Source organism: Stegostoma tigrinum, chromosome 17 (assembly GCF_030684315.1).
Source record: "Stegostoma tigrinum isolate sSteTig4 chromosome 17, sSteTig4.hap1, whole genome shotgun sequence".
In the NCBI taxonomy this organism is placed as follows: Eukaryota; Metazoa; Chordata; class Chondrichthyes; order Orectolobiformes; family Stegostomatidae; genus Stegostoma; species Stegostoma tigrinum.
This window is the reverse complement of record NC_081370.1, coordinates 34,845,964-34,872,139: the sequence shown is the minus strand read 5'-3', so window position 1 is coordinate 34,872,139 and position 26,176 is coordinate 34,845,964. Positions and strand designations below refer to the sequence as shown.

Here is a 26,176-nt window from a genome sequence, read left to right as displayed (position 1 = left end):
TTCTATCTCAGTACTTTTTAGTTTTAAAACTTTTGACCCTCTCCACCTGTTATATTCCCTCTCCTGTTTTTAACTCCGTTGTTGTTGTGATAAATAGCACACAACTATGACATTTCAATGAAAGGTTTGTTAAAACAAAATGAAGGAGGCAATTCCAAGGTGACGTTGAGTCAAGATGTAGGCAATAAATTTCCAAGTAAATTTCTTGACCCCAAGAACAATAATAAAATTCAACATCAAGCACACACACAAACACTGGTAATAAGTTCAAAAACGGGGGAGGAGGTATACTATAAACATGAAGATAAAGCAGATGCTGTTTCAAATTCATACACTCTTTCAGCTGTGAGATTGAAACCTGACTCTGAGCCAGTTTCCTTTCTGCTTTGACAGTAGTGAAATTTATGCTGGAGGTTTTGGTGAGTGGCTGTTTTCCCAAGTTGCTTGTTTGCTGAGCACTTCTTTCGAGAAATGATAAAACACAAGGAGAGATACAAAGCAAGTCTTCTAGATTGAGTTTTTATAAATCCATTCTACTTTGTCTCTCTGCTCTGCTAAGCAAGCTACTAAAATAGTGCTCATTTGTATATTCTTAAGTTCAGCTCCTTTCCTAAGCTGAATAGTCTGCAGGTAACCTTTCAACTCCCAATGTGTGAACTCGTTCTACAAGTATGAATTAAACCAGAAATGCAGATTTCATAACTGACTCCGTTGTTAGGTTTCACTGCTCTTGCACCAAAATTACTATTTCAACCAACTGATGGAGTGTCTTACGTATGAATCCTCTGGATTGACTTTAATCTGTGGTCAGGCGATCACAGCAGCTGCAATGTAGAGACTACATTATCTTAAAATGCAATGTAGAAACATTATCTGAATCCAAATCAAACGTAAAATGCATGGGAAGATGAAGATTCAATATGCGGAAAATAATGTCCTCAGCTTGTATGAAATTAGCAGATACATGGCAACACCTGCAAGTTCCTCTCCAAAACACACACCATCCTGATTTGGAAACATGTTGGCATTTCTTGACTGTTACTGTGTCAAAATTCTAATGACATTGTGGGTCTGCCTACAGCACATAGACTGCAGTGGTTCAAGAAAGTTGATCACTACCACCAATTCATTAGGGACAGGCAGTAAATGCTACTCAGCCAGTGATGCCCATGCCCCGCAAGTAGGTAATTCTTTTATTTAAAAAGGGGCTGTGGGGTATCACTATCAGCAGAATTGTATTGCACTATAATTTGCAACATCATCTTCCAGCATCTTTCTCTCCTCACCATCATCAGCACTTCTAGTTCAACAGTGACCATTGAAGATGCAGAGCCAGGCATATCCTAGAATGATGTATGAACCTAGTGGTGCTGTTACTCATTGGAAGTTAAATACCTTAGACAAAGTTCAAGTATACATTTCTAAATTATTGCTTTATTTTAACCAACCATACACCATAAAACTTACCTCGCTGACTCTATACATATTTGAATATTCTGTCATTTCCTTAAAATATGAATATGCTTTTTGCATACCTTTCAATACCTGTTGCCTTCAACTCCTAGGCATTTAACATCCTGTTAACAGAATGAGATGCTGACAGGAGTCAATAAAGGGCTACTTTGTTAGAAACATCACTTAACAGTTCCACAACAGACCGCTCAGAGCTCAGCTCTGCAGCTTTACTGCATCCAGTTGAGCACGGTAGTGGACAACCATGTACCTAATGGGAGGAAAAACATCTCCATTCTCAACTGCACTGTAACACAGCAAGTGAAGTGAATAGAGAACATTCGATCATAAAATGTAAAAATGTCTTCAGGCAAAGGAGTTGATTGGATGATTCTTCTTAACATCCTTCCAAGATCTCATCATTATTGATGTCAGTCTTCAGTTAATTCAGTCCACTCCAAATGATATTAAGAATTACTCTGTGTACCAGACATAGTTAAAGTTCTGGCCCCTGCTAACACCCCGGCTGTATTGCTGAATATCTCTACTTCAGAGCAAGTCACTCCCTGATACCAACTTTACCAGTCCAGCTCTAATACCAACTCCGGTATCACCTATCAAAATACAACAGGGGAATTCAAATCTGGTCAATTTACATCTCAAGTGTTGTAAACAAGTGGTGTACCTCTGGGCTAGGCACTGTAACTGAGTGGGTTGTCCAGGAGTGAGGTGCAAAGTACAATCTGTGTCCAGTACTGGTTGGAGACACCTTGAATACTGTGTCCAATGATGGTCACTGAGAAAAAACATTCAAACACTGGAGGTGTGTGTGCTGGAGAGTCGCATGTGGTTAGAATCTCTCTGGCTACTTGGATTTAAAGAGGTTGAACAACATCCTTCATCATAAATAAACTGATGTAAAGAAAAGTAAATGTAGATATCTCTTACCTGCAGCCTCATTTCCTCCCAGAGGCAGTAGCCCTCCACCCTTCAGAACCTCCACTGGATCAGTGGTACCATTGCCTTTGGAATCACAGCCCCATCCTACTGGAATCTTCTTTCCATGTCTTTGATGTACTTCTATCTAAAACGATGGAGATTGAACAGTTCATAAACATATGCTTGCAGACTGCTGTCACGGAACAACAGCAATTCATGTTTGTACAACATATGGCACTTTGTGGGGAGTGTGATCAGACAACATTTTACATCAAAGCACAGAAGAGGACATACAGGCAGATAATACAAAACAAAGCTAATGATCAAGATTTAAAAAAACACTTTGCAGGAGGTGATGGAGACAGACAGGTTTACACAGATAAGGGCATGGCCACATCTTTTCGCCCAAATCACTCTGTTCAGGGATGGGAGCAACAAGGGATTTAAACCTGGGTTTCCTGGCTCAGAGGTACAGACACTACCACTACACCAGAACAGCCCTAAAGGAAAAGGCAGCAGAGTGTTAACAGACCATAGGGCTGCCCGCTCATTAAAAAGAGAGAGAGAAAAATGACTAGTAGCGGTTTAACTTGAGGGTCAGTGCGCCTCAGACATGGAGAGATGCTGAGGAGGAGAATCCTTCGTGGCAAGCTTGGCTGGTGTGGGAATTGAACACAGACTGGTGGAGTCACTCTTCATCACAAACTGGCCAGCGAACCATGAGTACTGTAAATAAAATCAGAGGTGTCCAAGATACAAGATTTGGATCGGTCCCAGCGTGTTGTGAGGCTGTAAAAGAATACAGACACAGGGAGGGTGAGATGATACAGGTATTTAACAGCAAGGGATGAGAATTTCTTTTTGCCAGGCTTAGTCAGAGCAGGAGTTAATGTAAATCAGCAAGCACACGGGTAAATGGTTGGGAAGGGCTCAGTTTGAGTTAGGATATGGACAGCAGAATTTCTAATCATGTTATTTCTGTGAATTGTGGAAGTATAGCCAGAAGTACAGTTAATTGGTCAAGGCTGGAGGAAACTAAGGCATGGAATAAGGTTTTAGCAATGTGTGGTTTAACCTATATGACTAAATTGAAACTTTGTACCTTTCCCAAAGCCACCGCTGACGTGGCCATGTCCAGAACAAAGCTATCACCATTCAGGGCTGGAGCAGCAACACTAATAGGATTGGTCCCCAGAGTACACTGGAAAACAAGTAAATACTAGTTATGAGGTACAATTTTAAAGTGGCTGTAGGAATAAAAAATTATCAGGTAATTGTACATAAACCTTTGGAGGTGGAGGAGCAGGTTGAGGAAGCTGTTTTTAACAAAAGGTGAAAGGGATCCTGACCTTTATTTATATAACCACAGCAAACAACAGCAAGAATTTGGGGTAAACTTTTATAAATCACTTGTTGGGCTCTGCTGGAATATTGTGTACAGTCCTGAGCAATTGCCTTCAGGAAGCATGTCAAAGAAGATGCACAGGAGTTTTGTTAGAATAGTACCAGGGGTGAAGAACTTCAGATAAATGGAGGGAAGAGAAACTGGGAAAATTTGCCTTAGCGCAGTGAGTGAGATTCAGGACAGATTTGATCAAGGTATCCAAAACAGTAAAGAGTTTTGAGATTATTAGTAATGAGAAACCAAAGGGCACAGATTTAAGGTAACTGGCAAACGGAGGAGGTGAGAAGAATGTTTTCTCAAGTACTTCATGGCTTGCTTTTAAATTTCTGTGAGAAACAATAGAAGTGGGTCAAATAATAATTTTCATCAGAATTGGATAAGTACAGGATTTGGGAAAGGAAACATATGCAGAATGTGAGAAAACAGCAGGGGGTGATACTGATTAGAAAATAACTCAAATGGCCAAACCTGAGCTGTGAATTGCCAGGAAATGATCAGTATATGACCAGCGCAGAAGTGATTATGATGCACAGTATCAACAAAAGTTTCAGGCGAGTGTCATTCTCTCCTGCAGGCACTGACCCTCCTAAACTGAATGAAACCTCTCAAAACCGGCTGCATTCCAACTCCTCCCAAAGGCCTTTGTCGATAGTAAATGAATGCCAACATGGGCAGACCTGGGGTCATCTTAAAATCTTTACACAAGGAGCTGTGCTGCTGAGACCAATGGATATTCCTTGGTGCTTGAGACCTTGGCTGGTTTATGGGTTTATTAGCCTATGGGTATCTAATTCTTGGTCCTACCACTGAGACTGATTAAATTCGCACAGTGAGATTAATAGCTGGGTCATTCCTGGTCTCTATAATCAGTGCTCATGTAGTTTATTGTTATTGGGATCTGAACCAGCTGCCCCAGAACTTGCAAATTACAACCTACCAAAATGTGTTACCAAATTTGCTAAATCTCATGGGCTGGCACCAAATGTAGTAACCATAGAAGCTGCAGACTGCTGTGAAGACCCCAAATGATCCCCTGCTGTCTTTCAAGGAAAGAATCTACCACATCCACCAGGCTGATGTTACATAGCTGATCATTAATGTCCTCTAGAATGTCTGAGCTGGCCTCTCATAGCCAATAAAAACTATTTATCCAGTGTCCCACCCCCAACACAATAAAAAGATTGGCAAATTCTTTCACATGTAGATGTAGCAGGTTGGTTAGAACACAAAAGTCACCCATAAAACAACTCTCTGTGACTCAAGTCCATGAGCTTTACCTTCTTTCCTCTGGTTGGCACAACCAGTGGGGAGGTGTTAGTGCAAGTAATTCCCTGTTGAAAATAAATGCAAAGATTATAGAGAGCTGTTGGTCCAACTAGGGATATTTCCAAATCATTCGGTGGTGTACAGGTTACTTTACTTACAATTAAACTGTGCTTTAGTGCTTGCATGGAATAAAATCCTGCAATGCCATAGTGATTAGATCCTGCAATGACAACGAGATACAGTAAAGTCAAGTATGTTAATAAGAGATCATGGGAACTGCAGATGCTGGAGAATCCGAGATAACAAAGTGTGGAGCTGGATGAATACAGCAGGCCAAGCAGCATCTTAGGAGCACAAAAGCTGACGCTTCGGGCCTAGACCCTTCATCAGAAAGGGGGATGGGGAGATGGTTCTGAAATAGGGAGAGAGGGGGAGGCGGATCAAAGATGGATAGAGGAGAAGATAGGTGGAGAGGAGAGTATAGGTGGGGAGGTGGGGAAAGGATAGGTCCATCTGGGGAGGACGGACAGGTCAAGGGGGCAGGATCAGGTTAGTAGGTAGGAAATGGAGGTGCAGCTTGAGGTGGGAGGAGGGGATAGGTGAAAGGAAGAACAGGTTAGGGAGGCGGGGACGAGCTGGGCTGGTTTTGGGATGCAGTAGGGGGAGGGGAGATTTTGAAGCTTGTGAAATCCACATTGGTATCATTGGGCTGCAGGGTTCCCAAGCGGAATATGAGTTGCTGTTCCTGCAACCTTCGCGTGGCATCATTATGGCACCACAGGAGGCCCAACTCCCCCTCCCATTTCTTAGACATGTCCATCCTGGGCCTCCTGCAGTGCCATAATGATGCCACCTGAACAGCAACTCATATTCCGCTTGGGAAACCTGCAGCCGAATGGTATCAATGTGGATTTCACAAGCTTCAAAATCTCCCCTCCCCAACTTCATATCAAAACCAGCCCAGCTCGTCCCCACCTCCCTAGCCTGTTCTTCCTCTCACCTATCCCCTCCTCCCACCTCAAGCCGCACCTCCATTCCCTACCTACTAACATCATCCTGCCCCCTTGACCTATCCATTCTCCCCGGACAGACCTATCCCCTCCCCACCTATACTCTCCTCTCCACCTATCTTCTCCTCTATCTGTCTTTGATCTGCATCCCCCTCTCTCCCTATTTATTTCAGAACCATCCTCCCCATCCCCCTTTCTGACGAAGGGTCTGGGCCCGAAACGTCAGCTTTTGTGCTCCTAAGATGCTGCTTGGCCTGCTGTGTTCATCCAGCTCCACACTTTGTTACTTTAATAAGAGATGTTCTCAAATCTAAGCCAACCTAATAAGGGTAGTTGTCAAGAAGCTGGTGTTTAATGCTTTGGAATAAATTCAGAGAGCAGTACGACACTGCGCGTAGATCATTACATTGCTATTTGAAGTAAAGAAAACGTGCCACTCATGAGATAACAACTAGACATCTGTTTGTGTGACAGAATTTCTTTGATTTAGAATCAGGCCATATGGCCCAATAAGTCCACACCAACTCTTCAAATAGCAACCACCATCCCCATCTGCCATCATGGCTAACCCACCGAACCTGCACATTCCTGGGCACTCTGGGAAATGTACACAGCTAACCCACTTTGCATGCACGCCTTTGGACTGCATGAGACAACTGGAGCACCAGGAGGAAGCTCACACAGACATGGGGAGAATGTGCAAACGCCACAAAGACACCAGCGGGTGGAATCAAACCCAGGTCTCTGGCGCTGTGAGGCAGCAGGACTAATTACAGAGTCACAGTGACTGATGCTGATTGAGGAATAAATATTTATCACACTGTGAATAAATCCTTTGCTGACTGGTGTTCTTGTTTGGCCACATAAATGGGCACTGGGGGCTTCAGGTTAGTCTCATCCAAAATACGGTATTTCTGACAATGCTGCCTCCTTTCGTACTGACTCAATGAAGTGAAGAGCTTCCTCAGTTCTGACCCTATGGAAGTTCAGCACTCCCTCAGCACTCAGTATCCAACAGTACAACAATCCTTAGTACTGAACATGCAACAATGAAATGCTCCTCAGTACTGTACCTGTAGCACAATATTTCCCAAATGTTTTCCACTATGATCCCATCTTGAGACTTGAAACTATTATGACCCGTCATAAAGTGTAGCAGTGGAGGAGAAGGCCTATTCCAGCTTGGGAGCAGGAGGGGGTCAGCCATTGCTGACTCAGATAGTGCAGTGTCAAAATTTCAGCTTCAACCCTCCACTTTGGAAAGCCATACTCAATGGGCATCACACCCTTAGCACAGAACATCGATGGTACAGTGCTCCCTCAGTAATGTCTCTCCAACAGTGCCGCATTCTTTTATTGCTGCCTTTCCAACACTTCTATGCTCCTTTAAAACTGTCCCTCTAACAGGATAGCCCTCCTTTAATATTGCCCCTCTAACAGCTCAGCATCTCTCAGTACTGATCGCCAGTAGCACAGAGCTGCTTTAGTTCTACTCCTCTGAGAATGCAGCATTGCCTCAATACTGACCTCCTGACAAAGCAGCCCACATTCAGTACTAACCGTCTGCCAATACAGCATTCCAACATTAATTCGTTGTCAACAGTACAATACTTCCAGTACTAGCTTATTGGCAGTACTGCACTCTCCCAGTGCCACACCAGGAGCTTCAGTTTGGATTGTATACAGTTATCTGTGGAGGGAGACTCAAAGTGAGTCCTTGAATCCCTAAGTCCTGCTTGGTACCAATGCTTTCACAGTTAACATTTAAATACCTAGATAATCTCTCCTCATGTCATCTTTGGTTCTTTTGCCAATTGTCTCACTTGTGTCACCTGTCGTTACTGACTCTGCCATAGGAATCAGTTATTACTTATTTACTCTAGCAAAACCCATCATGATTTTGAACATTTCTATTGAATCTTCCAAAGCATTTTCTGCCCTAGAAAGAATAATCCCAGCTTTTCTGGCATCTGCATAGAACTGAAGCATGTAATCCATGATACCATTCTAGTAAATCTCCTTTCTACCTTTTTCATAGCTTCAGCATCCTTCCTGAAGCATTGTTGCCAGAACTGAACACTAAACTTCAGTCAGGATCTAATTAATGTCTTAAAAAGGTATACTACAACTTTCTTGTTTTCTGCTGTTGGATAATATAAATGAAAAACATGCTGTTTAAACGTTTCTTGTTGTTCATGAATCGGTCATGGACATCACTGGCCAGGCCAGCATTTATTGCTCCTCTCGATTTGCCCTTGAGAGGGTGGCGGTGAGCTGCCTTCTTGAACTGCTGCAGTCCATAAGGTTCAGGTAAACTTACAATGCTCTGAGACAGAGAATTCCATGATTATGACCCAACAACACTGGAGGAATAGTAACACATTTCCAAATTACGATGGTGAGTGCATTGAAGGGGAACTTGCAGGTGGTGGCGTTCCCTTATGTCTGCTGCCCTTGTCCTGACGGTAGATGCTAATTGTGGTCATTGTAACAAAGTCAGGCAGGTGGGCCTCATAGAATATGAGTTCACTGACTGGGGCTGATAATTAGGTCCAATCAGGGAGCTCTCGGTGACAGATATAAACAGGAGTGTTACAGACATCCTATTCATTCTAAGAGCTGGATTGGTGTTGATGGACTCCCCACATGTAAACAAAGGGTGACTTGGTGACAGGACACCAGCTGCTGTAGTTATTTCAGTAATAGTCATGGGTATGGAAAGTGCTGTCTAAGGTTCTTTGGTGAATTTCTGCTGTGCATCTTGGTAGATAGTACACACTGCTACTACTGAGTGTTAGTGGTGGTGGGGGTGGATGCTAGTGGATATGGTGCCAATCAAGGAGGGTCCTTTGCTCTGGATGGTGTCAAGCTTTTTGAGTTTTGTTGGAGCTGCTGTCATGCAGCTAAGCATGGAGTATTCCATTATACTTTTTACTTGTTCCCTGTAGATGGTGGTAGGCTTGGGTAGTCAGGAGGCAAATTATTTGCTGCAGAATTCTGAGCCTCTACCCTGCTCTTGTAGCCACTGTAATTATATGGCTAGTCCAATTCTGTTTCCGATCAGTGGTAACCCCCAAGACATTGACAGTAGCATCATTGACAGTAACATCATTGACATTCAATGTTTGAATTCAATGCAAACACTGAATGTTTAAAACTGATTATTTTTGGAAAGTTCAATTCAAAAATTTCTATAACTAAAATAAATCATCAAGGGCTCTGATTGAAAGAAATGGGTAAGAAACTGCAAATCCATTTTCAAAACAAAAACATCTTTAACAAATCCACAATTCTAATTATATCTAGGAGTATCTTAGAATCCTGTTATGTTAAGTTTCTTGTGCCCACAGTGCTTCTCAACCTTACCAGTGCAAGAACTGCACCTCAATCAGGCGGCTTTCTGGAGCTTGGCAACAGACAAGGGTGGCGCAGTGGTAGTATGGCGCACTGACGTCTACATCGCCGAGGCCAAACGCCAACTCTCCGACACCACCTCCTACCGCCCCCTCGATCATGGCCCCACACCCGAGCACCAAACCATCATCTCCAACACCATTCATGACCTCATCACCTCAGGGGACCTCCCACCCACAGCCTCCAACCTCATTGTTCCCCAACCCCCCACGGCCCGTTTCTATCTCCTTCCCAAAATCCACAAACCTGCCTGCCCTGGTCGACCCATCATCTCAGCCTGCTCCTGCCCCACCGAACTCATCTCCACCTATCTGGACTCCATTTTCTCCCCTTTGGTCCAGGAACTCCCCACCTACGTCTGTGACACCACCCACGCCCTCCACCTCCTCCAGGACTTCCAATTACCTGGCCCCCAACAAATCATTTTCACCATGGACGTCCAGTCCCTATACACCTGTATTCCGCACGCAGATGGCCTCAAGGCTCTCCGCTTCTTCCTGTCCCGCAAGCCCGACCAGTCCCCCTCCACCGACACCCTCATCCACCTAGCCGAACTCGTCCTCACCCTCAACAACTTCTCTTTCGATTCCTCCCACTTCCTGCAGACTAAGGGGGTGGCCATGGGCACCCGCATGGGCCCCAGCTATGCCTGCCTCTTTGTAGGTTACGTGGAACAGTCCCTCTTCCGCACCTACACAGGCCCCAAACCCCACCTCTTCCTCCGTTACATTGATGACTGTATCGGCGCCACCTCTTGCTCCTCAGAGGAGCTCGAACAGTTCATCCACTTCACCAACACCTTCCACCCCAACCTTCAGTTCACCTGGGCCATCTCCAGCACATCCCTCACGTTCCTGGACCTCTCAGTCTCCATCTCAGGCAACCAGCTTGTAACTGATGTCCATTTCAAGCCCACCGACTCCCACAGCTACCTAGGATACACCTCCTCCCTCCCACCCTCCTGCAAAAATTCCATCCCCTATTCCCAATTCCTCTGCCTCCGCCGCATCTGCTCCCACGATGAGGCATTCCACTCCCGCACATCCCAGATGTCCAAGTTCTTCAAGGACCGCAACTTTCCCCCCACAGTGGTCGAGAACGCCCTTGACCACGTCTCCCGCATTTCCCGCAACACATCCCTCACACCCCGCCCCCGCCACAACCGCCCAAAGAGGATCCCCCTCATTCTCACACACCACCCCACCAACCTCCGGATACAACGCATCATCCTCCGACACTTCCGTCATCTACAATCCCACCCCACCACCCAAGACATTTTTCCATCCCCACCTCTGTCTGCTTTCTGGAGAGACCACTCTCTCCATGACTCCCTTGTTCGCTCCACATTGCCCTCCAACCCCACCACACCCGGCACCTTCCCCTGCAACCGCAGGAAATGCTACACTTGCCCCCACACCTCCTCCCTCATCCCTATCCAAGGACCCAAGATGACTTTCCACATTAAGCAGAGGTTCACCTGCACATCTGCCAATGTGGTATACTGCATCCACTGTACCCGGTGTGGCTTCCTCTACATTGGGGAAATCAAGCAGAGGCTTGGGGACCGCTTTGCAGAACACCTCCGCTCGGTTCGCAATAAACAACTGCACCTCCCAGTCGCAAACCATTTCCTCTCCACCTCCCATTCTTTAGGTGACATGTCCATCATGGGCCTCCTGCAGTGCCACAATGATGACACCCGAAGGTTGCAGGAACAGCAACTCATATTCCGCTTGGGAACCCTGCAGCCCAATGGTATCAATGTGGACTTCACCAGCTTCAAAATCTCCCCTTCCCCCACCGCATCCCAAAATCAGCCCAGTTTGTCCCCTCCCCCCACTGCACCACACAACCAGCCCAGCTCTTCCCCTCCACCCACTGCATCCCAAAACCAGTCCAACCTGTCTCTGCCTCCCTAACCTGTTCTTCCTCTCACCCATCCCTTCCTCCCACCCCAAGCCGCACCTCCATCTCCTACCTACCAACCTCATCCCACCTCCTTGACCTGTCTGTCTTCCCTGGACTGACCTATCCCCTCCCTTCCTCCCCACCTACACTCTCCTCTCCACCTAGCTTCCTTTCTCTCCATCTTCGGTCCGCCTCCCCCTCTCTCCCTATTTATTCCAGAACCCTCACCCCATCCCCCTCTCTGATGAAAGGTCTAGGCCCGAAACGTCAGCTTTTGTGCTCCTGAGATGCTGCTTGGCCTGCTGTGTTCATCCAGCCTCACATTTCATTATCTTGTTACTTTTACTTTTCTGGTTTCAGTTCCTTTGTCTTTCAGTTAGCAGCACATCTGTTCTAGGCATATGTTTTGTTCCTTTGTTCCCTTTTCTCTATACCCTTTGGCCTTGGAGGACTATACTTTTTGTCATTAAATCTCTCCTGTTTTTGATCTTATCATACACTTTCCTTTGTCATTGTCCTGCCCATCTCTTGCTTAAAACTGATTAACTGTTTTAAGTTCTGCTGAAAGGCTGCAGACTTGACATTTGAACTCAGTTTCTCTATGTAGACAGACACTGTCTAATCTGCTGTGATTTTTTTTCCTGAACAAAAGCATAAGTTGCTGGAAAAGCTCAGCAAGTCTGGTAGCATCTGTGGGGGAAAAAAAAATCAGAGTTAACATTTTGGGTTTGCTGACCCTTCCTCAGACCTGGACACTGTTTTGGACTCAATGTTAACTCTGATTTTTGTCTTCACAACTACTTGCAGACCTGCTGAGCTTTTCCAGCAACTCTTGTTTTTGTTCCTTATTTACAGCATCTGCAGTTCTTTCAGTAATTTTTTCCAATGTTTTCATTTGGCATTAGTATCTCTATAGTCTGAGAGAGCTGATTTAGTTACAAACTCATACAGGCAGTTACCATGATAAATATGGGTGTAAATAAGAGTTCATCATTGAACCATAAAAGAAGCATGGAATTTAAAGACCCTATATTGATCAGAAGGCAGTTTCTAAGCCAGAAGTTTGGTTCAGCATGAAGGTGAAGGGTCTGCATGACGACATTAATGGAATAGTATAGTCAAAATCCATTAACCCTAAGAGCACATTAGAATTTGGTTTTGATTAATTCATTACGTTATATTTATAGGTCAGTATTTGTTGTCCATTCCCAATTGCCTTTGATAAGGTCATAGTGAGTTATTTTTTGAACCACTAAGGTCCATTTTGATAGGTATGAATTCCAGGACCTTGAACCAGTGACAGTGAAGGTACAGTGACAGAATTTTAAGGCAGGACGTTGTGTGGTTTGGAGGGAAACTTCTAGATGTGGTGGTCCCATTGGCTACTGCCTTGTGGTCATAGGTTTGGAGGTGTTGCTGAAGAAACATTGGCATTAGTGCCGAGCATTTTGTAGATGGTAAACTCCTCTGTTAATGGAGCAAGTTAATGTTTAAGATAGTCAATGGATTCTTGACCATGTAGCTGTTTGATCCTGGATAGTGTTGTGCTTCTTGAGTATTGTTGGAGCTGCCATCATCCACGCAAGTTCAGAAGATTGAATCACAATCCTGACTTGTCTTGTGGACAAGCTTTGGAGAATCAAGAGGTGAGTTACTGAAGAATTCCTTGCCTCAGACTTCCTCTTACATCCAAAGAACTTAGATGGTTGGTCCAGCTCCAATTAGTGGTGATAGCTTCCAGGTTAACTGTTGGGTGGGATTCACCTATGGTAGCATCTCTTGAACACCAGGGGAAAGATGGCCAAATTCTCCCTTTATATTCTTGCATGGGATGTGGGCTCTGCTGGGTGGGTTAACATTTATTGCCCACCTTTAATTCCACAAAGGGCACTTAAGAGTCAATCATGTTGTTGCTTCTTTGTTGTAATAATTGTTGGTGGCAGTGCTGTTTATCTGGCACTTATATGGAAATGTTACTTGCTACATATCAACCCAAGCCTGAATGTTTTTTGGAACTTGCTGTAAGGTGGCACAAATTGGATCTTTGAGATCTGTGGGTGAGATGTACATCCCTGTAAAGCAAATTCAAATTAAAGGGTTAGTCCACAGATGGAACCTGCAGGATTTCAGGATGGGCAATCCAATGGAGCAGGGCAGTACTGAACCTCAAAGAAGTTTCAAAAAAACAAAGAACTGCAGATGATGGAGATCTGAAACAAAAACAGAAATTGCTGGTGAAACTCAGCAAGTCTGGAAGCATTTATTGAATAGTTCCAATGAAGAGTCAATGGAGTCAAAGCATTAACTTTGCTTTTTCCCCACAGATGCTACTTTACCTGCTGAGTTTTGCCAGCAATTTCTGTTTTTGTTTTAATAATGCTGAATTGAAATTACTACTATACAGTTAGGAGCAGGATTGAGGGACAGATATTTCCCCAACAATTGGAGGAAGCGGTCTACTGCTATTGTCAAGAAGGTGTGGTTGGAGGCAACAGAGAAGATGAGCAACAGGAACATTGTGATCAGATCATAGCTGCAGTGGTTTAATAACTTAATGAGATCAGGAAAAGTATCGACATCTACTGATTCATCGTCACCTTGTACTGCAATCCCTGCCCCTTCCCAGGCTCTTGGTAAGTGTTTCCCATCACATTATGCCTCAAACCTGTTCAAATGTCAGTAAGACCCAGTCTTCACATTCTATTTTTTCAACAACTACTCCATTTATCCATCTACTAGAGTCATTCATTGCAATTCTTATGCTCTATGTTTATCTGTCTTGGAGATCACCACATAGATGATCCTGCATCCACTGGGTAAATGCTTAATAGTAACTCAAACCGAGTTCGTTTATTCAACCCCTGTAGGTAAAAATTGTGCAAAATAAAAGGGAGGGAAACAGGACTGGCTTGGACTGACAAATAAAAATTGAATTAGTGATGCAGAGCATGAGGGTCAGGAGATAAATGGTATACCCATATTCCTACCTGACAAAGATGGCAAGATAGGGAACTCAGGGGTAGCTAGAGACAGAACTACAAATAAAATCAAGAACTGCAGATGCTGAAAATCCAAAAAAAAATCAAATTCTGGAAAAAATCAGCAGGTCTAGCAGCACCTGTGGAGAGAAAGCAGAGTCAATGTTTTAGATCCAGTGGCCCTTCTTCAGAACCTGTGAGATTTTACAGCAATTTCTGTTTCTGTGACAGAATGGCAAACATCTTTAACACATATATCTTGACTTTATTTCAGCAATCAATAAACTAAGAGCACAATGAATCTGATGATTGTCAAGACTGTGACTTTTCCATGACTATATCATATCCCTTTCTTTTGCCTTCTCGGGTCTACATATGTGTATCAATGTCATAGGATTTATGAAAATAATTCATCACAGGACCAAGGACCTGAGAGTGCACTGTCATAGGTCATGCAACTATAAATCAGTGTAAATTCTCCCACTTTGGTGGTTCTAAGTGGAGAAGTCTGATTTTTGCATGGTGCTTTACACTACACAAGTGAACACGAATAGACAGTGGTGGCAGGGAGACTTTGTGTTGGGTTCTCCAAACCTTTCCAAGCTCTATTCAGCTGGACAGAGATGCTGAAACCTGAGGAGTATCATTGAGAAGAAAATGCCAATAGTCCATTTGCAAATTATCCAGGTACTGACGGCATCCGACAATAAGGGAGAGGTTGGACAAGTTCATCTAGATTACTAAGGGATTCGTAGTGTAGATTATTGTGAAACTGTCCATCTTGTCCTGCTCCATGAAGCTCCAAGCATGACTCTAAAATAGCTCATGCCTGCCATGGCTACAGTCTTGCAGACTTTGGAAGCCAATTGATCTTAAAACAGGCTGGCAGGTATCTATAACTCTGCAACAAGTCACTGTACTGCAGTAATCTAGTATGTGGCAAAGCAGAGAGAATGTGGTGCAGATCCAGGAGAGAGATGATAAGGGAAAGAAGACTTGGACGTGGAAAATCCAGTCAAAGTACATCCATTTCTCTTATCAATCCCTTAAGCACCGGGCTGGGTTGCTACATTTCTTGATAACTGTGAATGCCCCAGTTCAGGTGGAGAAGCCTTTAGCAGCGCCATCACAATTGCCAAAAAAGGGTCGTCAGTCCACTAAAACATCTAAGCAGCCAGAGTAGACATATGATAATAAAGTGTGAAGCTGGATGAACACAGCAGGCCAAGCAGCATCTCAGGAGCACAAAAGCTGACGTTTCGGGCCTAGACCCTTCATCAGACATATGAGCAGCTTCTGTCTATCTCTGCCGAAGCCACATGGAACACACCAGACAGAAGCAGTAGGAAATACAAGCTGAAGACACTGTAATTCACTAAGGGTTTACAAATGACTGACAATGTTTGTTCTTCCATTTCCTTTATTTATAAGGCCACATAAAATGTATTGATAAACACAATATTCATGTCTTGATCAGCATTCAATCCCAAATTCTCACTTACTTTTTCATATTCCATAATCAATGGCATTAATGGCTTGTGCTGGGCAGTGGATGTATAGTTGAAGCACTGTTTAATACAAAGGAATGAGAAGTGAAGGGTTGGGTACTGATGGTGGGAGCGACAATAAAGTTTCACTAATTATGTGCCACATTAGGTGATCTGTGACAATATTAGGAATCCTGAGGAGCAATGTCAGTGGATGGTCTGCTGGTGGGTGGCCATTTTCAATCCTACCTCTTCTCAAAGTACTCACTGGAAAAGGGAACGGTGAGCCCTTATATCCTTCTCCACCTGCATTTCTCTGCCACTCAATGTTGTGAAGCATGCTGTCTGCCACTTTCATTCTGGATCTGATAAGGGTTGATCAATGCTTCAAGAACTATCTGGTCAATTGAAGCACATTATAATAACTCGTCCAATGCTCGGGCTCTTGCGGTACAGTGGGAGTGTTCCTATTTCAGAGTGAGGAGACCTGGGTTTCAATCCCATCTGGTCTACAGGTGTGTAATAACATTTCTGAACAGGATGATTAGAAAACATCTAACTTGCTAAATGACACACCTGACGTTTATATGCCTGATGTTGATGGGGTTCCTCACAGGTTTCATGAGGCAAGTTTGCAAGGAGTCTCTCTTCTCTTCTACAGTCAAACTTTGACTCTGCTATGTGGTACAATAGCCTCTGAGATGTTGGACTGCTGAAGAATGAAAGTATCAGGTCAGTTCTCAAGGCTTCTGGATTAGAACTGCATTGATTCCCTCTTGTATTTGTACAGATACTGTGCAGTGAGAGATAAATATTCTCATAAACACCCCCGGATGTTGTAGCAGTGTTACAATAGCCATGTGAATATAGCTGATGTTGTAATAGGGTAATCCAACCATCGGGGTGAATCTAAGTGTCTGCACATTCTGGTCAGTGTCACCATGAAAGAAGTTTACAACATTATTAGTCCTGGCAAACAACCCCTCAGTCAACCTCATTTGTGGGCTGTCCACTAGGAAATCCTGGATATAAAGTCAGTAGCAAGAAAGGGTTTGGGAGTTGAAAGAGTTGAGGGAAGCAGTCACTTTGCCATCCACTGGCAAGGCCTTGACTCCTGGTCCAGCTGGGAGTAGGCCTTCCTCACTGAAACTGAGATATATTCCATCACCAGATATGACAAGCAATGGTGGCATGTGGCGGCACCATTCTTCCAAAAGATCAAAGAAGCTGACCATCTGTCCACAAACCCTGTGACATGTATAGTTCCTCCTGCAGGCTCAGGTACTTTCCCCAGCACATCTGTCCTGTGCAGAGTGTATTGCAACATATCATCACTGTCATGAACAGTGATGCTCACCTCTTCTAATGTTCTATTAATCATATCCATCCTGATCGTTTTGAAAATCACTAAAGTAGGAATTAGTTGTATTGCCACAAGCACTCCCAGTAAATATTTACTGAGATAAAAGCTGCCAAAAGTGAACTTTTATTCAGATTGGACAATAGATCTTTAAATATTCTGCACAATGATGTCCAGTTTGGGTTCTACCAGAGCCACTTAGTTTTAGTTCAGACATGGACAAAAGAGCTGAATTCCAGAGGTGAGATGTCAAGGCCACATTTGAGAGTGTGTGACATCAAGGAGTTCTTGCAAAATTGGAGTGCATGTGAATTGGGGAATAGCTGTTTGGAATCAAACCTGGCACATAAAAAGGTGGTTGTGGTTGTTGAAAGTTAGTCATTTCAGCTCCAGGACATCTCTTCAGAAGTAAAAACCAAAAGAACTGCGGATGCTGTAAATCAGCAACAAAACAAAGTTGCTGGAAAAGCCCAGCAGGTCTGGCAGCATTTGTGAAGGAAAAAACAGAGTTAGCATTTTGGGTCTGGTGACCCTTCCTCAGAGGCGTCACCGGACCCAAAATGTTAACTTTGTTTTTTGCCAGACCTGCTGGGCTTTTCCAGCAACTTTGCTTTTGTATCTCTTCAGGAGTTCCTCAGGGTAGTGTCCTGAGCCCAACCACCCTCAGCTCCATTATAAGGTCAGACGTGGGGAGGTCCATTGATGATTACACAATATTCAGCAGTCTTCAGTCACTGAAACAGTCCATGTCCCAATGCAGCACAATCTGGACCATATCCAGGCTGACAAGTGACAAGTAATATTTATGCCACACAAATGGTATGTCAATAATCATCTCCAATAAGAAACAATTTAAGCGCTGCCCCTTGATAGTCAATGGCATTACTATCACTAAATTCTCCACTATCAACATCCTGGGGGGTTACCATTGACAAGAAAATGAACTGCAATAGCCACATAAATATAGTGGCTACAAGAGCAGGTCAGAAGCTAGGACTCCTGCAGCAAGTAACTCACTCCTGACTCCCCGGAGCTTGTCCACCATCTACAACGCACAAGCGAGGAGTGTGATAGAATACTTTCCAGTTGGCTGGATGAGTGCAAGTCCAACTACATTCAAGCTTAACACCCTCCAGGATAAAGCAGCCCACTTGATTGGCACCACATCCACCACCAAATCTCAGTAGCAGCAATGTGCAGCATCCACAAGATGCATTGCAGAAAATCACCCAAGATAGTTAGAGAGCACCTTGCAAATCCACGATCATTACCATTTAGAAGGTCAAGGACGGCAGGTGCATGGAAACCAACTCCCTACGAGTTCCCTTCTTAGCCACTCATGGTCACAGAAATTTGAGGGTGCATACATGAGGATCAATGGTCGGCACAACATCGTGGGCTGAAGGGCCTGTTCTGTGCTGTACTGTTCTATGTTCTATGTTCTATATCACTGTAGCTTCAGTGTTGCTGTGCCAAAATTCTGGAATTTCCTCCCTTTTAGCATTGTGGTTCAATCTACAGCATACGGACTGCACAGCAGATCAAAGAAGCTCACCCCCATCTTCTCAAGGGCAATTAGGGAGGAAAAATAAATGCTGGCCCAGCCAGTGATGCTCACACCCTATGAGTGAATTTAAAAACCACTTTAACTGCTGTTCACTCTTCTCTCCATTTCCCTGGCCAGTTTGCTGAGTGTATGAAACTCTAAGCTACTTAAGTTAAATATGATGAAGTCAAGTTAAATGTAACCCGCATCTCAATAATTTCATTGAGATCATTATACAAGTAAATATCCTCCTGTGTGCAATAATTAAATCCCTAAAGTTGGTGAGTAGGTTTTTAACTGGAATCCAATCACACTTTGATTAACCCTTGAAGTGGGCATGTTCAACCCAGGTCTCCTGCTGGAACAGTGGGCACTTCTTTTAAAAAAAACTATTTTTCTAATAAACTTATTCAAGAATGTAATTACACATTTCTGGAGCAGGTAGGACTTGAACCCAAGCCTCTTAGTCTAAGGAAAGGGACACTAACCACTGCACCACAACAGCCTTCAAACATGCACTTTTCATGGCTCCATCCACTCCCAATGCACCTATTCCTTGCAGTTAAAATTCTTTTATGATTTTAAAGTAGAGATCGAATTACATGTAGCCACTTAATCCAGTTCATTCCACCTTAACCAGATCAAAAGATGACATTTATAGCACTCAAAGCTAAATGTTTAGCAGCATGTTGAAGCGAATTAATGAAGATGTAAACTGTGTCATTTTATAATAGCTCCTTCACTTTTCTCCCCAACAATGATGATACAAATTTTCCCAGCCATGTGCACGCATGATTGAAGAGTAGATAGATAAGGAAGAAGTTAAAAATGTTAAAATTAATTGTTATATTTTGACTTTGTGATAATTTCTGATTTGCCAATTCCTCTGAAAATGATCATAATTGTTTCTGATGCCTAATGTTTTCAAATGTAAGATTTTAAGAAAAACTATTACCCATGTTAGGAACATGGGTGTATTTTTGGAGCAGACTAATCATACTGGATTGAAAAGGATAGAGGTTTACAGTGACTATCTCACTGTCACTGTTACCTCCTACTGTTGGGGTTCAGAGAGTGCTATCCCTCATATGTTGATTCTTTTTAAGAGGGGTTTTCCAATTATTCTTGGGCGGTGGGTAGGAATCATTTTGGGAATGGGAGCGTGCCTCTCTGTTACTCCAGAGCTGTGGGTGGGGCGTGTCTGGAAAATGAGCTCCCAGTCACTCCAGGAGCAAAGAAGAAACATCTGATGCATCAGGTAGGTCTTTCACTGCCCACAACTTTGAATGTTCTTGCTCTTGCATAAACTCCACACATTCCTTTTCCTTTTTTTAACCCACTTCACTATAAACTCAGCTTAACCAGTACAGAAATGATTTTGGGGGCTTTGGACTATCTGGTTTTAGTACCCAGTTCCTTCAGTTCAAAGAGTAAAGATGGAATAACAGATAACAGCCCTAGTTCCTACTGGTCCCGGTATTTGAACTTACCATAAGCTGACACCCATCCGACTCCCACATCTTTGGCTTTTTGAATAGCCAGATCCATGCAAAAGTTGCCAACCACAGGTCCTATCAGGTTATTGCCATTTACCAATGCTGTAGCCACTGTTGACTTTTCAATTAAAGGCTCTCCATCCTTGGCACAAATTCCGGTCTCCAGGTCTTTCAAATAAATATCTGCAATACAGACAGACCAAGTGTGAGGATCGAATCCCTGACCTTTACCCTAGCCACTATACCGATCCAAATCCTGACCTAAGACTAACCTTAATATGTCATGGGAAGGCTGACTGAAATAATCTTATTGTTCACAAAAATGCCTCTCTTTGATATGACCCAAAATATGTTTCCAACCATAACCCAACCCATCTGTAACCTCAACACAACACACAAGCTGACAGCGAGATTCATTTCACTGACCCTAACCGTGATCTCAATGGTAACCCTAACACCAACCCTAAAGTTGTTCAATGCTGACCCTGAGAAGCTTCCAGTAATGTGCTTGTGTGAACAAATTTGATAAATTATAATTTCTTTATTGGATAGTGTGATAAATTGCTGTCTTGAGGTATGGGGTCACTGCTAACACCTGAGTTGCTGCCACAAGCTAGGAGAGGTTCTGCATTCTGCATAAATCGAGAGTGGGAGGTGAAGATCAGGAGAGCAATTCCCGACCATCTATTTGCTCTTTCAAAAATACACGGCCAAGAGAGAGAAACAAGTGAGTCAATGTAACAGTCCCCAATATCGCCCAGATCACTCATTACCCAGAACTCCATTCTCACACATTATTCCTCCTGTATTCTGATAAGCTAGCTCCCTCATCCCTCAGGTCCCCACTCTGATTTCCTAGGTTCCTCACTTCCCTGACACTCCATTCTAATACTCAATCTGCTGAATCTGATCTCGCAGACTCCCCCCATCATCATCCTATAGATCCTGATCCACCCAAGATCCTCCATACCTAGCTGACCTCACTAGGGCTGAATAGCCACCTCCTGTTCCTCTATTCAATGAAGCTGCTTCACAGCCAAAGTACTTTTTTTAAACTTTGATGTTTCTTTGCAAACAGCTATTAAACTATTGATGTAATAACAGGGAGTTGTCGAGAGCTGGATTCAGTCCAATTGTTCCATGACTGCAGATCCACACACCAAGCCTGTTGAGTCCATGGCTGTAATGTCCTCGATAATCTCCCTCCACCAAGACTTTAGCCAATGCTGAGCCATGGCTGCTCTGGGCGCCCACTGCTTTCATGCAACGTTCAATAAACTGATGCACGTCCGAACGGCTCACCAAGTATCTGAAACACATATCGCAAAATTCAACATTGATACGGGTTAAAACATTAGCAGATTATTCCATTCTATTCACAACAATGAACAGATTCAGCGCAGATACCTGGGGACTGCGGGCAGAGACTGAGGGACTGAGAAAATGGGGTCTAAGTGAAAACTGAGAAACAGGGACAGAGACTGGGGAGAAGATATTGAAGGGCAGAGACGGAGAAACTCAGGCTCAGAGATTGACGGACAGAGACTGAGACACAGAGATTGGAGGACTGAAACTGAGGGACAGAGACTGAGAAACAGAGAGTGAGGGACTGAGGCTGAGGGACTGAGATTGAGGGACAGTGACTGAGGGACTGAGAATGAAGGACTGAGACTGAGGAACTGAGATTGAGCGACTGAGACGGAGGGACTGAGACTGAGGGATTGAGGCTGAGAGACTGAGACTGAGGAACAGAGACTGAGGAACAGAGACTGTGGAACTGAGACTGAGGAACAGAGACTGAGGAACAGAGACTGTGGAACTGAGACTGAGGGACTGAGACTGAGGGATTGAGACTGAGGGATTGAGACTGAGGGATTGAGACTGAGGGACTGAAACTGTGCGACTGAGACTGACGGACTGTTATGGAGGGACCGAGACTGAGACTGATGAACACAGATTGAGGGACTGATACTGATGGACTGAGACTGAGGGATTGAGACTGACGGATTGAGACTGAGGGACTGAGACTGAGGAACAGAGATTGAGGGACAGAGACTGAGGGACAGAGACTGAGGGACTGACACTGAGGGACTGAGACTGAGGGACTGAGACTGAGGGACTGAGACTGAGGTACAGAGATTGAGGGACTGAGACTGAGGGACAGAGACTGAGGGACTGAAACTGAGGGATTGAGACTGAGGGATTGAGACTGAGGGACTGAAACTGTGCGACTGAGACTGACGGACTGTTATGGAGGGACCGAGACTGAGACTGATGAACACAGATTGAGGGACTGATACTGAGGGACTGAGACTGAGGGATTGAGACTGACGGCTTGAGACTGAGGAACTGAGACTGAGGGATTGAGACTGAGGGACTGAGACTGAGGAACAGAGATTGAGGAACAGAGACTGAGGGACAGAGACTGAGGGACAGAGACTGAGGGACTGAGACTGAGGTACAGAGATTGAGGTACAGAGATTGAGGGACTGAGACTGAGGGACAGAGACTGAGGGACTGAAACTGAGGGACTGAAACTGTGTGACTGAGACTGAGGGACTGGGACTGAGGGGCCGAGACTGAGACTGAGGAACACAGATTGAGGGACTGATACTGAGGGACTGAGACTGAGGAACAGAGACTGAGGGAGTGTGACTGAGGGATTGAGACTGAGGGACTGACACTGAGGGACTGACACTGAGGGACTGAGACTGTGGGATTGAGACTGAGGGATTGAGACTGAGGGATTGAGACTGAGGGACTGAGACTGAGGGATTGAGACTGAGGGACTGAGGCTGAGGGACTGAGGGAGGAACTGAGAGTGAGGAACAGAGACGGAGGGACTGAGACTGAGGAACAGAGACTGTGAAACTGAGACTGACGGACTGAGACTGAGGGAATGACAAAGAGGGAGTGAGACTGAGGAAACGAGACTGAGGGACCAAGACAGAGGGACCTAGACTCAGGGACGCAACTGAGGAACGCAGACTGAGGAACGTAGACTGAGGGACTGCGACTGAGGGACTGAGACTGAGGGACTGACACTGAGCGACCGAAACTGAGGGACTGAGACTGAGTGGACGAGACTGAGACAGAGGAACAGAGAATGAGGGACTGATACTGAGGGACTGAGACAGAGGAACAGAGACTGAGGAACAGAGACTGTGGGACTCAGACTGAGAAATAAAGATTGAGAGGAGAAACAGAGTGAGGGACTAAGACTGAGGAACAGAGATTGAAGGACTGAGACAGAGGGACTTAGACTGAGGGACTCAGGCTGAGGGACAGAGACTGAGGGACTGACACTGAGCGACTGAGACTGAGACTGAAGAACAGAGATTGAGGGACTGATACTGAACGACTGAGACTGAGACTGAGGAACAGAGATTGAGGGACTGATACTGAGGGACTGAGACTGAGACTGAAGAAAAGAGACTGAGGAACAGAGACTGTGAGACTCAGACTGAGAAACAAAGATCGTTGGACTGAGCCTGAGAAACAGAGAGTGTAGGGACTGAGACTGAGGAACAGAGAGTGAGGAACAGAGATTGAGGGACTGAGACTGAGGAGCAGAGATTGAGGGATTGAGACTGGGGGACTGCGACTGAGGGACTGCGACTGAGGGACTGCGACTGAGGGACTGCGACTGAGGGACTGAGACTGAGGGACTGATACTGAGGGACTGACACTGAGACTGAGGAACTGACACTGAGGGATTGACACTGAGTCTGAGGAACAGAGATTGAGGGACTGATACTGAGGGACAGAGATTGAGGGACAGAGAGTGAGGGACAGAGACGGAGGGACAGAGATTGAGAGACTGAGGCTGAGGGACTGAGACTGAGGGACTGAGACTGAGGGACTGAGACTGAGGGACTGAGGCTGAGGGACTGAGACAGAGGGATTGACACTGAGGGAGCGAGACTGAGACTGAGGAAAAGAGACTGAGGAACAGAGACTGTGAGATTCAGACTGAGAAACAATGATTGTTGGCCTGAGCCTGAGAAACAGTGAGTGGAGGGACTGAGACTGAGGAACAGAGATTGAGGGACTGAGACTGAGGAACAGAGATTGAGGGACTGAGACTGAGGGACTGCGACTGAGGTACTGAGACTGAGGGACTGACAATGTGGAAATGAGACTGAGGGACTGACACTGAGGGACTGACACTGAGGGACTGACAGTGAGACTGAGAAACTGGCAGTGAGGGACTGACACTGAGACTAAGGAACAGAGATTGAGGGACTGAGACTGAGGGACTGAGACTGAGGGACAGAGACTGAGGGACAGATACTGAGGGACAGATACTGAGGGACTGATACTGAGGAACCGAGACTGCGTGACTGGGACTGAGGGACCGAGACTGAGACTGAGGAACACAGATTGAGGGACTGATACTGAGGGACTGAGACTGAGGAACAGAGACTGAGGGAGTGTGACTGAGGGATTGAGACTTAGGGACTGACACTGAGGGACTGAGACTGCGGGATTGAGACTGAGGGATTGAGACTGAGGGATTGAGACTGAGGGACTGAGACTGAGGGATTGAGACTGAGGGATTGAGACTGAGGGACTGAGGCTGAGGGACTGAGGGAGGAACTGAGAGTGAGGAACAGAGACGGAGGGACTGAGACTGAGAAACAGAGACTGTGGAACTGAGACTGAGGGACTGAGACTGAGGGAATGACAAAGAGGGAGTGAGACTGAGGAAACGAGACTGAGGGACCGAGACAGAGGGACCCAGACTCAGGGACGCAACTGAGGAACGCAGACTGAGGGACTGAGGCTGAGGGACAGAGATTGAGGGACTGAGGCTGAGGGACGAGGGCTGAGGAACAGAGGCTGAGGGACTGCGACTGAGGGACTGAGACTGAGGGACTGACACTGAGCGACCGAGACTGAGGGACTGAGACTGAGTGACCGAGACTGAGACAGAGGAACAGTGAATGAGGGACTGATACTGAGGGACTGAGACAGCGGAACAGAGACTGAGGAACAGAGACTGTGGGACTCAGACTGAGAAATAAAGATTGAGAGGAGAAACAGAGTGAGGGACTAAGACTGAGGAACAGAGATTGAAGGACTGAGACGGAGGGACTTAGACTGAGGGACTCAGGCTGAGGGACAGAGACTGAGGGACTGAGACTGAGCGACTGAGACTGAGACTGAAGAACAGAGATTGAGGGACTGATACTGAGCGACTGAGACTGAGACTGAAGAACAGAGATTGAGGGACTGATACTGAGGGACTGAGACTGAGACTGAAGAAAAGAGACTGAGGAACAGAGACTGTGAGACTCAGACTGAGAAACAAAGATCGTTGGACTGAGCCTGAGAAACAGAGAGTGTAGGGACTGAGACTGAGGAACAGAGAGTGAGGAACAGAGATTGAGGGACTGAGACTGAGGAGCAGAGATTGAGGGATTGAGACTGGGGGACTGCGACTGAGGGACTGCGACTGAGGGACTGCGACTGAGGGACTGCGACTGAGGGACTGAGACTGAGGGACTGATACTGAGGGACTGACACTGAGACTGAGGAACTGACACTGAGGGATTGACACTGAGTCTGAGGAACAGAGATTGAGGGACTGATACTGAGGGACAGAGATTGAGGGACAGAGAGTGAGGGACAGAGACGGAGGGACAGAGATTGAGAGACTGAGGCTGAGGGACTGAGGCTGAGGGACTGAGGCTGAGGGACTGATACTGAGGGACTGACACTGAGACTGAGGAACTGACACTGAGGGATTGACACTGAGTCTGAGGAACAGAGATTGAGGGACTGATACTGAGGGACAGAGATTGAGGGACAGAGAGTGAGGGACAGAGACGGAGGGACAGAGATTGAGAGACTGAGGCTGAGGGACTGAGACTGAGGGACTGAGACTGAGGGACTGAGACTGAGGGACTGAG

At 45.3% G+C, this 26,176-nt stretch overlaps 1 protein-coding gene across 4 annotated transcripts in view; it reads right to left on the bottom strand.

Annotated features, from left to right (window-relative positions):
- Positions 1-26,176, bottom strand: part of LOC125459308 (uncharacterized oxidoreductase YjmC-like) — a 128,343-nt gene that overhangs the window by 11,234 nt on the left and 90,933 nt on the right. For 3 of the 4 annotated variants that reach the window (XM_048545609.1, XM_059651875.1, XM_059651874.1), the window contains exons 2-7: positions 21,422-21,570; positions 20,256-20,444; positions 5,221-5,282; positions 5,074-5,127; positions 3,494-3,592; positions 2,401-2,536 (exon numbers count right to left, since the gene is read on the bottom strand). In XM_048545609.1, the coding sequence (XP_048401566.1) occupies positions 2,401-2,536; positions 3,494-3,592; positions 5,074-5,127; positions 5,221-5,282; positions 20,256-20,444; positions 21,422-21,524 (643 nt within the window). In that variant the 5' untranslated portion in view covers positions 21,525-21,570. The remainder of the gene's footprint in view (positions 1-2,400; positions 2,537-3,493; positions 3,593-5,073; positions 5,128-5,220; positions 5,283-20,255; positions 20,445-21,421; positions 21,571-26,176) is intronic. The other variant, XM_059651876.1, reaches the window with a different exon arrangement.